General features: G+C 37.8%; 1 protein-coding gene across 3 annotated transcripts in view; it reads left to right on the forward strand.

Moving 5' to 3' along the window:
* Positions 1–5,643: 5,643 nt before the first annotated feature.
* SPATA18 (spermatogenesis associated 18) overlaps positions 5,644–15,834 on the forward strand; it is a 61,603-nt gene continuing 51,412 nt past the window's right edge. For all 3 annotated transcript variants that reach the window (XM_027836455.1, XM_027836456.1, XM_027836457.1), the window contains exon 1: positions 5,644–5,921. In XM_027836455.1, the coding sequence (XP_027692256.1) occupies positions 5,835–5,921 (87 nt within the window). In that variant the 5' untranslated portion in view covers positions 5,644–5,834. The remainder of the gene's footprint in view (positions 5,922–15,834) is intronic.

A 15,834-nucleotide genomic window follows, 5' to 3' on the forward strand; every position in this document is an offset into this window, starting at 1 on the left:
AGCTTGCTTATTGTCATTACACAATGTTCAGTTTAGCTTTTTTAGAGCCTATAATTCCATTCCAGGTCCATAGTTCCTTCTGCTACTGCCATAAAGTGGTCGTCTGTCTCTCAGAGAGAAGCGGAGTACTGGTAGGTGAGAGAAAAACCCTTTTGTGCCTTTCCTGATACGATTCATGAGCCTAGGCTTCTTCCTTACCTTTTCATGGTACAGGGGGGAGGGGTTCGGGAATAAAAGGAGGGTAAATAAGGTAGCTGTGGTAAAATAGAAATACAGTTTACAAATAAATGACTCATAAAGGTATTTACTAATGGATGGTAGGAAGAATTTTGAACTTAAGGGTCGAAGAACATGGATTTGAATCCTGAATCTTCTAATAGCCAGCTGTGAGATCTTGGGCAAGTCACCTAATATCTTGGTGGCTCAGTTTTCTCATGTGAATTGAGGGAGTTTGACTAGATGATCTTTAAAAACTCTTCTAGCTGTACTGTTATCATAGTCTAATGGTCCTCTTTTAAAAAGTGAGATGGGCAGTAACAAATAAGATGCAAAAGTCTGGGAAGACTCAGCTATTTGATCTCAGTACCATGATTAACATCCCTGCAGCCAAAGTATAATTGTTTCTTGTTAGCATCCTCTGCTCCTGGGCAGTAAATGCTCATCAGGAGAGGCCGGAAGGCTAGAGCTCTTTTCCCTAGGATAAGGGTTACTCTTGACTTCTGATTTCTGGTGCTCTTGTCTTGCTTTACCTTGTGCTCTTGGAATCTAAACCATTGTTTTTCTTGACTAGTTGGAGCTGGTTGCCTCTTTCCACTTCTACTTTGATCTCATAGTTTTCAGATCTTTGACTTGTCCCTGATCCTCCAGATACCATAGCTCAACTGCACTTTTGACCTGGTAAATTCTCAGGGACTGACTTGCTCCTGACAATTTCTTAATACCCTGCACTCCATAGCTACTTCCTTGACCTCTGAATTTCAGAGCTCTTTGCTTATTTGTTAACTTTTACTGTAAGGTGGGAATTTCAAGTGACGTGGTGAAAATACTTTTGGACAGCAGGGATCTTATCACAGAATTGTAAAACATCAGAACTGAAAGAGACCTTACCATCTAGACCAATCTCTTCATATTACAGATAAGAAAAGTAAGGTGATGACTTACTCCAAATCATAGAGTGACATGGTAGCGCCAGGACTGGAACCCAGATCTTCTGAGTCCCAAGCCAGTACTCTTTCCAGTGTACCATACAATTTTGGCCCTTAAAGATTACACACTGGGCCTTTTCTTCTTTAGTAACATGAGTGACTGTAAATATCCCATATTTATATGTGCTCAAAGTATACTAGTGCTATGTTAAATTGTTCTATAGAAAAAAATGGTTCACTGCTAGATATTGGGATTATAACATTGGAAGATCTTTAGTAATATGAGCCACTATAACTGTACCATATTTTTATGTGCTAAAATGGTACAGTAATGCTATGTTAGATTGTTCTATAGAAAAAAAATGGTGCACTGCTAGATGTTGGGATTATGGCATCAGAAGATCAATAAACTGAATGTCATCTTTTCTTTCTAACTTCTTTTCTACCAGGATTATGACATCAGAGGTAAAATAGCCAATCATATTCTTTTCATTCTTTCTCTTTCCTTTTGTCAATTGTGTATACCAGTGGTGTCAAATACAAATGGGTGCACCCAACTATACATGAGGATCCCTGGGGGCAGCATACTTAGAATTGACATATATTGACATTATCTGTTTTATTGTATTATAATTTAGTTAATTATTTCCCAATTACATTTTAAACTGGTTCTAGTCAAATGCAGGTTAGGTAGTGGATTTGACACCTCTTGTGTATACTATATTTACTTTATTTGGAATGATTTCTTAATTTTAACTCTCAACTTTATATTTGACTTATGTCACAGATAAAATATATATTTCCAGAAAGATTAGTAAGAAATGTAGTTTGAATAATCTCACTTCTAAAGCAGGACAAGACAAATCAGTCAAATTCCCTTCAGCTAAATTGCTTTAAGATAGCTAAAAATGTGGATTCCAAAAGCCTTAGTTGTATTCATATTGAATTTTAAACTTTGCTTGGACTCATCAGTATTAGTGTACAAGATATCTTTAGATATGTGGAATTGTACTGGATTTTATATTTATCTCATATTCCTAAAATATCGTTCATCCTGATACAGTAGTAGCACATTCATTTGTGTAAAAACTAAGAGCTTTAAGGATAATGTTTGGATTTTATGTGGTTCAAGTATTTTGATATTTCTAGATCTTGAATTATGTTAGAGGCATACAATAGTATGGAAAACAACTTCTTGTTTACTCGTATATACAAAGTTAGGAATATTAACTGTTCCATTAAAGAGCATAGAATAATTTGTGTTCAGAATATATAATTCACTTCTATGTTTTTTTATTAGAAAATACAGGTGGACTGATACCAATATTATAACTAGGGCTTTGCATTAACTGAATTGTCAGCCTTGAATTGGAATGGATGATATATTCATTTACATATATTCATTTAATGTATATATTCATATACATTATACATTTAGAACCTAAGCTGAATATTGATTTATTAAATTACAGAGCCTCAGTCCCCCCCCAAATAATTACAACCTAGTTCAAAATGGAATTGAACTTTCCTCTTCACCAAGACACAAACATCTATTTTCTAAAACTACTGAACTAGAGCAAAATTATCCAAACAGAACCTGTACTGCATGTATCATCTGTTTTGAATTCCTTGTTGCTATCTCTAAATTTCATTATGAGAAAATACTTATTTATCCTCTACTCCAAAGGGCATTAGATATAAAACATTGACCCTGTCCTGAAGAAGTTTATAATTTATTTGAGAAGAAATAGAGATACAAAGAGAATTAAAATTACAAGATAGCGTATACTGAGTTGGTAGTTGTCCTTCTTTCTTGAGGAGGACCAAAATGGCACCACTATGCTGGCATCAGGGTACAGTGTGTCTGACTATGGCTGATAAGGCCAGTGTGAGCTCAGAAGGCTGTACCACAGGTTGGACACAAATAGTCCACATGAACATTTGGATTGGAAATGTCTAAATTTGTGCATCTCACTTTTCTTTTGAGCTACTGCAATTCTGCTTTGATCGTAGAGCACAGTGCCTTGTTTGATGTGGGCACACCATGCTGTGTCACCCATGGCAAGCAATAGATGCCAGAGTTCTTCAGGGAGACCTTGAGAGTATCCTTGTATTGCTTCAATATAAGGATGTTCATAGTACTACAAGCAGTCTCTGACATTTTATATTACAAAAAGCATGTTCCATTTTGGATTTTTATCATGAAGCAAGTGTAGTGAAATTTAGTTCAGTATTTCTCTGAGGATGTTAAGATTTTGACTGAGAAACAGTTTAGTGAAGATGATATGCAATTCTATCATAGGATTAGACATTTCTCTTTGATATTTGTGAGGATTTCAAGATTATTAATGGAATGGAGGAAAGCACATTTTAAAAAAATAAAATTAGAGCAAATTTTTTTGAGAAGTGCTGTTCATACATTTACAATATTTTGAATTTTTCTGCAAATAAGCCAGTTCTGGTTGCATGGCAAATAAACTTGTTTTCACCAAATTAACATTGTTTTCACCAAATTTACATTGTTTTCACACACTGTCCTTTTTAAAGAGGCATATCATTAAAGTTGATATCTTTATAGATCTTTTCTAAAAAATTTTAACTTCTCTCATTCTACTCTCATTCTCAACTCCTACAAAAAGTGTATTTGTGTTAAAATAGTATTTAGTGTGAACCTCAGCATATATATATATGTCTTTTCTATATGGACATAACTCTATTCTTTGTACTATACAAAAAAAAAAGATCAGAAAGAGAGAAGGATTTAAAAATGTTCTTTGGGTTTGCATACAGTAAAACTTCACCAGTTCGAACAATTGTGTAGGGACCTAAATTAGTGAAGAGTCAGAATTGTAAAATATTTGACAATAAATGGTTTTAATACTTTCAAATACATAAAGTAACAATTAATAGACTAAGCAGAGGAACTGGCTTAAAAGACCAGATAAGAATGGTATGTCATCTAAGGAGCTTAGGGTTTTTGAAAAGTTTGTTTTCTTAATTAAAATAATTGCCCTGCACTGTTGTTTGGAAATTCTCTTTAAACAAATAATGCCCAAGTCTTGTCTTAATTACCACAGATTTTGAATTAAGTAAACTCTGAGTTAATGAGGTTTTTATCAAATAAGTTAATTTTTTATACCGTTAAAACCTTTCAAACCTGAGAAGTTATTCTTCATGTGTGCTCATCTTGGAACCCCCAAAGCCATCCATCTGCACCCAAAAAACAAGGCAAGAGAAAACTTAAGTAAGACTATAACTTTTTGGTCAATGGTGGTTTCAGGTGCATCACTGACCACTTTGCCTACATCAGTCAGGGACGCGATCCCTGAGACATAATCCATTCATACAGACAATGTTTTGCTCATTCCATTGGTTTAAGTAGTTGGAGGGAAGATTTGCTGATTTAGTGAGACAGACCTCAAGAGAGATTTGAATTAGATTTTGAAGTAACATCTGCCTTCTCTAGTTTCATGCCAAAGTTTTCATGTTAGGGTTTCACAGGAGCTTAGATTTGGAAACTTTTTCTATTTAGAAGTACCTTTTGAGAGAAGTATCTCCTAATATGTTCTACGATAACACTAAGGATATTGAGATGGCAACTTAAAACATTTTCTTTCCTTATTAAAGCCCTGTCCCTCTAATTCTCCACATCCCCCTTACACTTCAAGGAACTGTCCCTGCTAAAACAGAAAGCATAGATGTGAAGGGATGGAGAATGAATCCGAACATAGTGGCTTTCAGGTGCTTCCTAAGAGCTGAACCAATGATTAGGCCGTAAAATAAAACTTGCATCTCTGGTGCTTAATGAGGGCCATGGTGTTTTCTCCCAATACCCAGCACCTGAAATAGGGGAGAAGAGTCTGAATTTAGGGTGTAAGAGTAAAAAGTTCCACTTGAACGGTTCTGACTTTGACTTCTGTTCCCATGCTCAGGATTTTAGTGGCTCCTGCTTTGTAAAGTAAAATATAGGTGACCCTCCTTTCTATCAAGATTCATGTCATGCCTTTCTACAGCACAGTATCTTCCGGATCCAGGTTCCGGGGTCAATTCCCGTCGACATTAGGAATTCGTCTCAATGATCTTGTTCTGTTGGGTCTTCGTTTTCCCCTTCAGAAAGCAGCAACACTAGTAGTAGCACCAAAATCATCAACAGCAACAAGAACAGCCCCGGCATCACAGGCAAGTTCAGAGTAGAGTTCTCCGTCTTGACTTCTAAACTAGCAAGAAAAGTGGCAGAAAGGCTTCAAGAACCAGGGGATGGGAGTGGGAAAGGGTTGGGAGAGAGAGGGGAAGGGAGGGAAGGAAGAGGAAGCGTTGCTACAACTGAGATCAGCCCTCCCTTTCGCGCTGGCGTCCTTGACAGCCGAGCAAAGCAAACGTCAAAGTTTGTTTAATAATCGCCTGGGTATAAATATGCACCAGTGGTCTGGGCAGCGCCAGGAGGGGCACCCTAAGGGGCCGCGGATGCAGCCTCCTGAGGGCGGCGGAACACCTCCCCTCCACTCCCCCTTTCCCCTTCCCAACCCCTTCGCATCCCGCCGCTGCAGGCGCTGAAGATCCCCGGGGTAAAGAATGGAAACTCCTTTTGGGCTCTAAGGGTCTCCTTCCCACCCGTCTAGAAAGAAAACATCCTTCCTGCCCTCTGCCCTCCCAAAATTGACATACACTTGTAAAAACCAAGGAACAACCATGGCTGACAGCTTAAGAAGACTAGTTAACAACGAATGCTGTCGAATGTTGCAGGAGAAATTGGAGACGTGGTACAAGGATTACTATGTGAGTCGCTTGGGTCCAAGCCCCCGGCAGGAATCGCAGGGCTCACTTATCCGCAGAGATTCCCGGGTGGGCGGGAGGCGTCTGAATTAGAGGAAATACACATTCCCCGCCTTCCCTTCAAGGGGATGCAAACGTGCTTGACAGGATCATAGGACTTAGTTCTGGAAGGGACCTTCTACTCCAAGGATCATATACAACCACTTCATTTTGGAGACAAGGAAAAGAGCCCAGAGAGGTGGGATGACTTCACTCACCTACGGTCACACCGAAAATGGCCAGTGTCTTGTCCAAGGTAATGCAGAAAAGCATAACATGAGATACTTTGGAGGCAGAGGACTTGGGTTCAAACCCCACTTCTGATGCTTACTAGTATGTCTTTGGGCAAGTACTGTAATAATTCACTTTCTGGGTCTCAGTTTCCTCATCGGTAAAATGAGCGGCTCGGACTAGAATAATTCTAGATGATCTGTAAGGTCCTTTCCAGTTCAAGGGATGTGATCCTAACAGAGCAGGGACTCAAACCCAAGTTAGTCTTCTGACTTCATACCCACTGCCTTTTCCACTCCGTGGGCTGTAAATTATTACAGGTTGGATTAGTAGACTCCTGAGGATTCCCTCCAGGGCTAAGATTCTGTGATTCGCTGCAGACCGTAACGTGACAAGGAGAAGACTCTCACTACTTTTGCTTTTTATTTTCGGGCCTTCGGGAAGTGCTGGGTGCTCGAGTCCCGGCAGAACACAGAACCAGGGGGTTCTTTCATTGTAAATAGCTGAGGAAACCCTGCCTTCTGTGATTTCCTGGGAAAGCGGTAACCAAGGACGCTGGTTGCCATAACGACTGGAATGGAAGGCAGTTGACTTGTCTGGTCTAGCCTACAGTAGGCTGTGACCAAAGTCTTCCTTGGATTTCATTCGTCACGATCTAATCTAAAAGTTAAATATTACTAAAGCGCAGCTATGTTTAGCCTTTTTCTGTAATTACACAGCAAGATTTTTTGTACTCTCATTTCCCACCAATCTCCCAATCTCTGACAATCTGATGAATTTGAAAATAATAAATTCTAACTCAGAATTTATTATTTTTAAATTCATCAGATTGTCAAATTTTCTCCCCAATTACAGAACCAGGAAGGAACTACCTAGGGAGGTTACTGTAGTTTTCATTTCCATATCAGCCCACAAAGGAATGGAATGCAGTTATATATGGCCTACTATGTGCCAGGCACTTTATAAATAAATATTATCTCATTTGAATCTTACAACCACTCTTCAAAGTAGGTGCTGTTATTATTCTCATTTTACGGGCAAGGAAACAGGTAAACAAGTTAAATGACTTGCACAACTCAGGTTTTCCTGACTCCAGACCTAGTTCTTTATCCACTGCCAGCTAGCTGCCTTTGTCCGCAAGGAAGAACCAGTAATGAACTGAGAACTAATTGTATGTAATTTGTAGTAAGAAAACATCAGATTATCATCATTACCCAGCTCATTTCCACAGTGGAATTAGAGTGTACCTTATGTCGTTGTTCAGCTGAGTCTGATTCTCTGTGAACCCCACTTGGGGTTTTTTTGGCAAAGACACTGGAGTGGTTTGCCATTTCCTCTCTAGTTCATTTTACAGATGATGAAACTGAGGCAAACAGGGTGAAGTGACTTGCCTAGGTCACACAGCTAGTGTCTGAGGCCAGATTTGAACTCAGGAAGATCAGTCTTCCGAACTCCAGGCTTCCTAACTTCTTAACTCCTGTCATCCACACAGCTAAGCTGGTGGTAGTGGTGAGACTGAGGTGCCAGTGAGAATGAGAAGCCAACTGAGTAAGTGTGATCCTAGGGTTTGAGAGTTGTCCTCCCCTACCCTCCCCTAAGGGGTCTTTCTGTGCTGGGGGCGGGGAAGCTTTCTTATTATTCTGGGAAAAATTCTTTTCCAGAACTTCTGTGGCAGTCTAACAGTGGGATCCCAACTCCCACATGTTACCCTTCCCTTCTAAGCGAATCCCAAAGGATTCAGAGTACTCTGTACTGCGCCTACTGTGGCAGGTAGCTGTCCTGTGCCTTATGTGTTTACATGAACACTTACCCATTTCTTAAAGCAGGGTTACTCAAGCAGTAGATTGTAATTGATTATAAATTTTGAAGTCTAGTAAATTTACAAGGTATTGCTATGCAGCTTCTTCAATCCTAATCTCCTTCCCCAATCTTTGTTGTTTGCTGGGATTCTCTTCAGGAAAAATATCTGCCTGAAGCTATTTCTTCATTCCCAGAATCCCCTAATCTGATTAGGGACTCTATAACCTTCCCACTTCCCCTAGCTTTCTTCCTTCTTATCCTTACATCCCTCCCTTCTCTACACTTTCTTTTGACCACCACCCTCTACCCAAGTCTTAGAGAAAAATGAAAAGTGGTTCTTCATTTAACAAATATTGCATCCATTCTGTGTTTATATGCTGAGGAACATTAAAAAATAAGACTTAGTCCTTGTCCTTCAAGGAGTTAAAAAAATCTAATATGAGAAAAATAAAATACATACAAATTCCCATAATACACAATAGAACATGGTAGGTGTAAAGAGAAAGATACTAGTGGCACAGTGGACAGATGGGTATCTAGAGTCAGAAAGATCTGAGTTCAAACCCAACTTTGGACACTTCCTAGGGCAAGTCACTTAAACTGTCTGCCTTACTTTCCTCAACTATGTAAAACGGGGATAATAACAGCACTTACCTCCTAGTATTGTTGTGAAGATTAAATGGGATAATATTTGTAAAAACATTTAGCACAATGCCTAGAATATAGTAGGCACTTAATAAATTTCTTTCCTTTTTTACTATGAGTGTGATAATTCTGTGGAAGAAAAACCTCAATTCTGGGAAAATCAGGAAAGGATAATGAAAGAATCAGGAGGATAGAAAGGATTTCAGCAGAGATGAGGGTCAAGAACATTGCAGGATAAGGAATGGTGTGAGATACCTGTTGTGTTGCCTACTGAAAAAAGTCCAAACTCCTTAGCTTGGCATTCAAAGCCTACCATAACTTAGCTTCAACCTATGTTTTGTGGCCTATGTCCAACTTTATTGCCCGTGCTCTATACTTTAAATTCGGTTTGTTTACAAACACATTCCAATATTTCTGCTCTTGTTTGATAATATATATATATATATATATATTATACATACATACATAAATATGATGATTAGGTATAGCTGAAATAGGATTCACTTAAGATTTTATCCTTCAAGTAGCCCCTTCTCCCAACTTTTATTTTTTATTTTTTTATTACTATATTTTTTTGGTTAGGCAATGGGGTTAAGTGACTTGCCTAGAGTCACACAGCTAGTAAGTGTTATGTTTGAGGCCGGATTTCGAATTAGGTCCTCTGGAATCCAAGGCCAGTGCTCTATCCACTGCACCACCTACCTGCTCCCAACTTTTATTTTTTGAGTCAGCTAGGCTCTAAATTTTGAAGTTATTTTGATTCATCTGGCTCTGTCATCTCTTCTAGCCAGTCAGTCATGAAGTTCTATTTTTTTCTTTGCAATGTCTTTCATATTCTTTCTTTTCAAATCATTTCTTTAGCTACTATATTAGCTCAGGCCATTGTCATCTTCTAGGAATGATTGCTGCAGCAGCCTCCTGGCTATTATTCTCAGTTGCTCCTGAGGGATTTCCCTCCCCACCTCCCCCACCAAACTATATACCAGCTTTCACCACATCAGTTCTCCTGCTCAGAAACTGTTAATGGTTCTCTGTTTTCTGCTGCTTCAAGTTCTCTGCCTGGCTTTCAAGTTCATCCATACTTTGCCTTTATTCTATATATACAGAATCTTATTTTTCACATTTTCAGGGTGTCCTCTCCTCTAGTCTTGCCTGACTTTTTTTCTAATCTAATAATCATATATATTAAGTACCTACTTTGATCAAAAGCACTGTGCTAGGTGCTGAGGTTGCAGAAACAAAATGAAAAAATAGTCTAGAATCTCACATTCTGGATACAGCCTTTTAGATGAAGAAATACAATATAATTTGAGGAAGGAGAGAAAGGCTTCCCGTGAAAGGGTTTGAGTCTTGAAAGGACTGGAAATTGTAAGAGGTGGGGGTGAGGGGGGGTGTATTTGTATTCCAGTCATGTGGGACATCACCTTTGCAAAGGTGGGAAGTTGGATACTAAGTTTAGGGAACATCAAGTAAGAGAATTTGACTAGAAGCTGAGAGTGGGCAAAGGGGAGTACTACATAGTGTTACATAAAGTTAATCTGGAAAGGAAAATTGGAACTTGACTGCAAAGGACTTTAAATGCCAAACTGACTTGTCTTGCAACTTCACCCCTCCTCCCCCTTCTGACTTTCATGCCTTTGCTCATGTTATTCTTGTTGCCTGGAATGCATTGTTTCTCTCCTCACCTTATGGTCTTCCTAATTTACTTATCATAGAGACCCTGATAAAGTTCCCTGAAGCCTTCCCTTAATTGAACTCCTTACTTTCTTCTGCATTCCAATAACTCTTATAAACTGCAGCACACAATCTATCACTTTATATTGTTTTACTTACAATTTTGTTTGTCATTTTTTATCCCTAACATATATATATATATATTACATACATACATATATATTATATATAAAACTCTTGGAGGACAGAGACCATTTCTGATACTATAACCTCAATAACATCTAATAGAACTGACCACAAATATTCATCATTGTTAATTAATTCATCAGACTATAATGTTTTTGATCCACTTACACAAAAATTATGAAAAGATATTCAAATAAATTATAAAATAAATTTAAATGTTAGAGGGCCATTTTTTTTTAGCCCTGAAAATTTAATGGGACCCTTCAAAGTAGCCTATCTGACTTAGGATATACTTGGATTATTTTTTATGACTTTAAATTTCTTATTCCATTTGAAATTTAGAGGCTTTTACAACCGGAACCTTTCAATTAAGATGAAATGGCTTCCTTTCTATTTCATTTGTCTTCTATTTTACTGAATTTTAATGTTTCATCCACACCAGAAGTTTCATTTGTTCAAATTTTATTGACTACTTCCCCTATATAAGGCATAGTGCTAATTGTTGTGGATTTATTTACATCAAGTTTGGAGACCAGATGTAAATAACTCCTTTGTGGGCCCATTATTTTATTTGAAGATCTCATCTTTCAAATCCTTCTGATTTAGTGACTGAAAAACCATGTGATTTAGAGTTTTCTTTTATATTCACACTACAAGCTAGCCACATCCATCTGTGCTTCAATTACTGCTAGCAATTAATTCTGGCTACCTAATTTAATTATCTCATAGTTGTATTAAGATAATTTACAAATTAATGCTGCTGCTTGAAGAGAACCTAAGAAAGATAAAGTACACAAATTAATGGATTTCAATCACATATCTGGGTTATTCTGCATCTGCCCTCTAGTAGGTTCAAATTCTAAAATTCCTTGAAACTTTATCAGCTCACACTGAGGGACCAGATTTGGGGGAGGGGAGTTTTCAAGGTACTTTTCTATGGTAGCTAAAGGTGAAAAAAGCATCATAGACTCACAGAGTCAGGATCTGGTTATATTTGTTTAACGTAAAAAAAAATAGATTATGAACCAAGACTCTTGGTTATTTTATGGGGCAGTTTCTTCTTTTGTAATACACTTTTACTGTAATGAATTAAAATTGTGCATTCAATGTATGTCAATTCAAAAGAAATGAAGAGATCTTCTTAGCGAGATAAGTTTATATCATGTTTATATTATGTTTTTGTTGACTAATTGCAGACTATACACTACCATAAGGTACCAGCTTCTTAAAGTACAAAAGACACAATGGTTGCTCTAGCTATGTCTAAATACACTGTTTTTTTGTAGTTAATCTGTTCTTGATACTGTTTATGAAGTTTTAAATCTAGTTAGTGAATTTATATAGATTCAGTAACTTCATCATGACTAATAAAGTCATAGTTTCAAAATAAAAGTCTTGTTTTATTTTCCGTATGTGATATCAGTTTTTGAAAATATTATTTTTCTAATTTTTATCAAGAGCAAAATTTGTTCATGTAAATTTCATTATTATGTAGGGAAGCAACACACCAACAAATTTACAAACAGCCAATTATATTAGTTATAGGTCATGATGATAATAGGGGAGGCTAAATATTGAGTTTTACTCAGTTGCCAGTATTTGTTAAGGTTTAAGGTTGTCATTTCTCTGTGCTTGAGATCAGTCCATATGTGTATATCTATATCTATATCTATATCTATATATCTATATACACACATACATATTTTTTGATTTGTTGTTTGGTGAGAATGTAGTAAAGTCACTATGTTGCAGGATAGGGAGCCATTTGAGGGGGCCAGAGTTGCTTTTTTACATTGTTGGTGGATAAGACTTCAAGTAGTAGTATAATTAGAGGAAGAGAAAGTGGAAGGAAATTAGATTTATTGGGTGTAGTAGAAACAATGGCATTTTGGAGTCCAAGAACTTTATTCAAATTCCATCTCTACCGCTTAGTACATGTAGGAAGTTGGGCAAGTCATTTCACCTGGGTAGGCTTCAGTTTTTGAGGCCTGTGATTTGAGAAGATTGGTTGGAGTATACTGAGTAGAGGTATGACCTGGGTAGACCTATGCTTTAGTAAAATAGCTCTTTGACAGCTGAGTGAGGATACAGTGGAGTGGAAAGACTTGAGGCAGGGAGACTAATTAGAAGGCTATTTTGCAATAACCCAGGCCAGAAGTAAAGGTAGCTGTGTGAATAGACAGAAGAGATATAGGGGGAAGATGTGAAAGTAGAAATGACTAGATTTAGCATGGGCTGGATTGGATACGTGAGTTGAATGAAATTAAGGGGAGAGATCCCACAGGAACAACAGTCTGTAGTGGAGAGATCCCTTAGGAGCAATTGAAACCAACTAGGAGGCTGCTATGGTAAGAATACCATAGTTGAAAGCCTGGGTGACTGGGAGGATGGTGGTACCATTGACAGCAGTAGGGATGTTTGAAAAAGAGGAGAATTTGGAGGGGTTAGGGTTAGGGTAATTATTTCTGTTTTGAACATAATTAAGTTTGAGATGTTTATGGGGGCATCCAGGGTAAGATTCGAAAAGGCAGTTGGTAAAGTGAACTCAGGAAACAGACTATAGATATTTCTACAACTTTACATCTATATCTATATCATCTCTATCTATCTATCTGTCTGTCTATCTGTCTGTCTATCTGTCTGTCTATCTATCTATCTATCTGGAAATCGTCTGCATAGAGATGAAAACTGAATTCTGGTGAGCCCCTTGAGGGCAGAGCCTCTCTTTTTGTATCCCTAATGCTTAGCACTGTACCTGGAATATAACAACTGGTGCTTAATAAATGTTCATGGATTGATGAAATCACTAAGATAATATAGAGGGCAAATAGAAAACAGAACAGGGTAGAGCCTCGGGGGATACACCTAGTGGTACAGTGGATAAAACCCTGGTCCTGGAGTCAGGAAGTTTAAATCTGACCTCAGACACTAACTGTGTGGCCCTGGTCAAGTCACAACTTCTGTCTGCCTCAATTTTCTCAACTGTAAAATGGGGATATTAGAAGCACCTACCTCCAAGGGTTGTTATGATCAAATGAGATAATATTTGTAAAGCACTTAGTGTAGTGCTTGGCATATAGTAATAAATGCTTATTCCCTTCCATTATTGGACATGGATGCAGAACAAGCAAAGGTGATTGGAGGAGGAGTGGTCAGACAGACGAGAGGAAAACCAGGAGAAAGCAATCACAAAAACCTAGAGAGAAAAGAGTAATCTAGAAAGAAAAAGTGACTAACAGTCAAATTCTTTACAGAGGTCAAGAATGATTAGGATTGAGAAAAGGCCATTGGATTGTGCAATTAAGTAACCGTTGGTAACTTTGGAGAGGGTAGTTTCAGTTGAACAATTAGGACAGAAGTCATATTGCAGAAACTTTAGAGTGAGAAGAAAGGAAGTGGAGGAGGTGTCTACACTTTCTCAAGGACTTTAAGAAGGGAAGAAGAGTTTTTTTCTTTTCTTTTTTTTTAAAGAATGGGAAAGACATGGGTAAGTTTGTAGGCAACAAGGAAGCAGTTAATAGATAGATAGAGACTGAAGATAAGAATGAAAATGGGGATGACAATGGGTTCAATCTGCTGGTGAAGACCAGAGGGGTTGGTTTTGACCAGGAGAAGGGCTACCTCTTCATCCAAGGTGAGAGTGAAGGAGGATATTGTGGGGGAAGATAATCTCCAGTAGAACTCCTATTACCCTTAAGATCAAATATAAAACTTCCCTATTTGGTATTTAAAGCTTTTCGTAATGGGGCCACTTCCTACCTATCTAGTCTTTTTATCATTTCACTATTCTTCATGAACTCTCTGATCCAACTTCACTGGCCTACGTATGTTGCCCCTATAATGTGACATTCCATCTCTATCTCTTGTTTCCTCTATATCTGGAATCCTTTAGGTTCCTCATTTTTACCACCTGGCTTCCTTCAAGAATCAACTCAAATTCTACCTTCTTCAGTTATCCTTTCCTAGTCTCCCAACTGCTAGTTGCCTTCTCTTCTGAGATTGTCTTCAATCAATCAATCAACATTTATTAAGCACCTACTATTTATGACAGAATCACTGTTTATCATGGTGGAGGGGCTTGAATGAAATGAATGAAACTACAAACTATGCCATGCAGGGTTACCCAAAATGGATAGGTCATAGTGCAGAGTTCTGACAAAAGGTGATCCACAGGAGAAGGAAATGGCAAACCACTCCAGTATCTTTGCTAAGGAAACCTCGTGGAGGGGCTATGGTGAACGGGGTCATGAGGAATTGGACACAACTGAATGACTAAATAATAAGAACAACAATATGATAGTCACTGTGGCAAGTGAGGGGTTAAAAAAAAGCAAAAGAGTCCTTGCCCTCAAGGAGCTTACAATCTACTGGTCTTCCATCTACTTTGTATATCTGGTATATACCTAGTTATTCACATACTTGCCTCCCCAATTAGAATGTGATTTCTTTGAAGTCAGGGTCTAGTTTTGCCTTCCTATATATCCCCAGCACTTACTGACATAAAGTAAGCCCTTAATAAATGCTTTTTGACTGACTGGACTGGCTAATAAGGTTCTTCCTAGCTTTAGATTAGATTTGATCTGCACCTTTAATTCTCTCCTCCCATTTTTCCTATTTTAGTTAATTTTATCTTCCTATTTTAGCCACTACCATCCTAAGCAATCCATACTTTGTTGGAGTAATTGAATCTTCCCTTTATCTCATTCCCCATGTCAATTCCTAGAATCCTATCCATTTTAAAGTCACAGCATTTCTCTTGCATCTATGCCCTTATGTTGCCACCACCTTTGTTTGGGCCCTTTAACCTGAACTTTGCTTTCCCTGACTCCAAGTCTCTTCCCATGTTTTTTTTTTTATTTTTAGAAATCAGTTTTTATTGGTATCTTTTTTTATATCATCATACTTTTCTCTAGTGTTCTGCTTCCTTCTCCAAGAGAACCATCCCATGTAACAAATAGTATTTTCCAAAGACAAAAAAAAAGAGCAAAAAAATCACAATTGAACAATACATTGAAAAAAATCTGAAAACATGTACAATGCACAACACTTTCCACCTCCAAGAAGGGGTAAGTTGGGGATGTCCTCATATCTCTTCATTTGAGTCATGTTTGATCTTTATAATTTTGCTACATTCACTTTTGATTTTTGTGTGTGTATTTTCTTTCCATTTATGCTGTTGTAGTTACTATGTATATTGTTTTCTTGGCCTAGATTACTTCACTTGCATCAGTTCATGTGGATGTTTTCATGCTTCTGCGTATTCATCACATTTGTTATTTTTTTATAGCACAGTAATATTACATTGCATTCACGTGCCGCAGTGTGTTTAGCCATTCCTCAA

This window comes from Vombatus ursinus, unplaced genomic scaffold (assembly GCF_900497805.2).
Source record: "Vombatus ursinus unplaced genomic scaffold, bare-nosed wombat genome assembly UNPS02014818.1, whole genome shotgun sequence".
In the NCBI taxonomy this organism is placed as follows: Eukaryota; Metazoa; Chordata; class Mammalia; order Diprotodontia; family Vombatidae; genus Vombatus; species Vombatus ursinus.